This window comes from Aptenodytes forsteri, unplaced genomic scaffold (genome assembly GCF_000699145.1).
Source record: "Aptenodytes forsteri isolate BGI_AS27 unplaced genomic scaffold, ASM69914v1 Scaffold136, whole genome shotgun sequence".
Lineage (NCBI taxonomy): Eukaryota > Metazoa > Chordata > Aves > Sphenisciformes > Spheniscidae > Aptenodytes > Aptenodytes forsteri.
Genome location: NW_008796111.1, coordinates 810,198 through 812,121, shown reverse-complemented (window position 1 = coordinate 812,121; position 1,924 = coordinate 810,198). Strand labels below are relative to the sequence as shown.

At 57.0% G+C, this 1,924-nt stretch overlaps 1 protein-coding gene across 1 annotated transcript in view; it reads left to right on the top strand.

The window, feature by feature from the left end:
• Window positions 1-1,924, top strand: part of CDK9 (cyclin dependent kinase 9) — a 9,459-nt gene that overhangs the window by 1,130 nt on the left and 6,405 nt on the right. Inside the window, exons 2-3 of the mRNA XM_009286988.1 lie at window positions 495-576; window positions 1,463-1,553. Coding sequence (XP_009285263.1) covers window positions 495-576; window positions 1,463-1,553 — 173 coding nt within the window. The remainder of the gene's footprint in view (window positions 1-494; window positions 577-1,462; window positions 1,554-1,924) is intronic.

The window sequence follows — 1,924 nt, the reverse complement described above, 5'->3', positions numbered from 1 at the left end:
CACCGCGGCCTACCCCGCCCTCGGGCCTGCTGCCCGGGCCCGGGCCCGGCCCCCTCAGCCCCGCGGCCCGCCCGCCCCAGGCCTGAGTGCCCCTTGCTTGGGTGTCCTCTCCCCAGTCACCCCTCTGGCCCCAGGGAACCAGCCTGGCCCCTGAGCCCTCTTTTTCCCACCCCGAGGCCCCGCTCTGTCCCAGGCTCTGGCCGAGGAGTGTTACCCTGGAGGCAGTCAGGGCGGGGGACCTACAGCTTTACCCAAAACGTGCAATTTTGCCCAAAATCCTCGTGGGGCTGTGGGAGCTCTGGGGTCTGGGTTGGCTCAGCCAGTCCTGAGGGCCTCTGGTCCAAAGGGAACGTGGCTGGGACGGTTAGTGGCTCAGCACAGAGCTGTCTGTGTGGCACTCTGGTGTGTCTTGTTTGGTCTTGGCCCTGGTCAGGAGCCTCTGGCTCCTTCCCTTCTTCCTTGTGCTCCTCACAGATTTCTTTCTGTTTTTACAGGGAAGTTTTCAAAGCCAAACATCGTCAGACGGGCAAGAAAGTAGCGCTGAAGAAAGTGTTGATGGAAAATGAGAAAGAGGGTGTAAGTGTGGGAGCGTGGCTGGGCTGTGTTTGGGAAAGCCTGGACTGGGGGGTTCATAGGTGAAAGCTAATCTTTGGGATAGCAGAGATGTGTTTGCACTCTGTTCTTTAACAATATTTACTTCTGTAACATGCCAGATCTTGAATGTGTAAGGGTGTGGACAGGATCCCACCCCTGTGGCCTTTTTCCTGTCCTACTGATACTGTGATAACGTTGGGTCTTGTGGTTGCCCTGCCAAAGTGTACGTCCTGTTATCACCTTCTCAGCTGCAAAGGCAGGTGGCAGCAGTGTGGTGCAGTAGCTGTGTGGTGACTGGGCTGTGCGGGATGGCTGCTGGGAGGCGACGCTGCCCATGCCTGGGAGGTGACACTGCCCTTGTGTTCCTCCTCCTGTGCAAAAGCCCACTACGCCCAGCGCAGGGCTCCACACTGGCTGTTGTTCATGGAGGAACTGGGTAACGTGTGAAAGGCACGTGCTCAGGGGTGTGCAGAGGTGGGACAAACTGAGGAGAGAGGAGCAGCATAAACAGTGCAGGCAGCAGCTGGGGAGGCTGCTCTGCAGCTCGAACCGGGCTGTACCATGTCTTGTTACAAACGTGCAAGGAGAGGAGGGAGGGGTGTCTGCGTGCTGGTCTCGGCACCAGCCAAACACCTCTGTCTCATGGCAGAATCTCTCTCGCCAGTGATGGCCTGATGGCAAATATGTTTTGGCAATCCCGTTGTTGGTGTTCTGTTTTAAAGCGCTGATTGCCCTTCAGTGACTTGTCATGGTGCTGCTCGAGCAGGTCCCCTGCCAAGCTGCTGCGGTCATATCTCTCCTGTTCTCCAGGCAGAGGTGGCCTGGTCTCCTGCGCTCGTAATCCCCGTCCTCTCTTTCTCCTTTCCAGTTCCCCATCACAGCCTTGCGAGAGATTAAAATCCTCCAGCTGCTCAAACACGAGAACGTGGTGAACCTCATTGAAATCTGCAGGACCAAAGGTAGCTTGCGGGGGTCTCTCTTGCACTGGCTGTCGGTTTTCTTTCCGCCCTCCTTCGCCGCTGAGCAGGCTGGTGTTTTGTGCTGGGAGTGGGGTCCTCTAGCTGAGCACGGGGCCTGTTTTCCTGTGCCTGTAATGTGGGGTGATGGTACACTCATCTTGGAAAGCAGTTTCTAAATGGGTTAGGAAGTTGCTGCAGCGTGGCTGGAAAAAGCTGTTGTCAGTCCTGCTAGGATATGCCTGTGCTGTGGTGGTGAATCCTGCCCGTGTTGGAAAACTCAGTCTGAGAGGCTTTAAATAAACCAGTGCCGGAGAGACTTTGAAGCAGAGGGTTCTCAGCCCGGAGCTGATCTCGTGGCTGGGCACACGCGG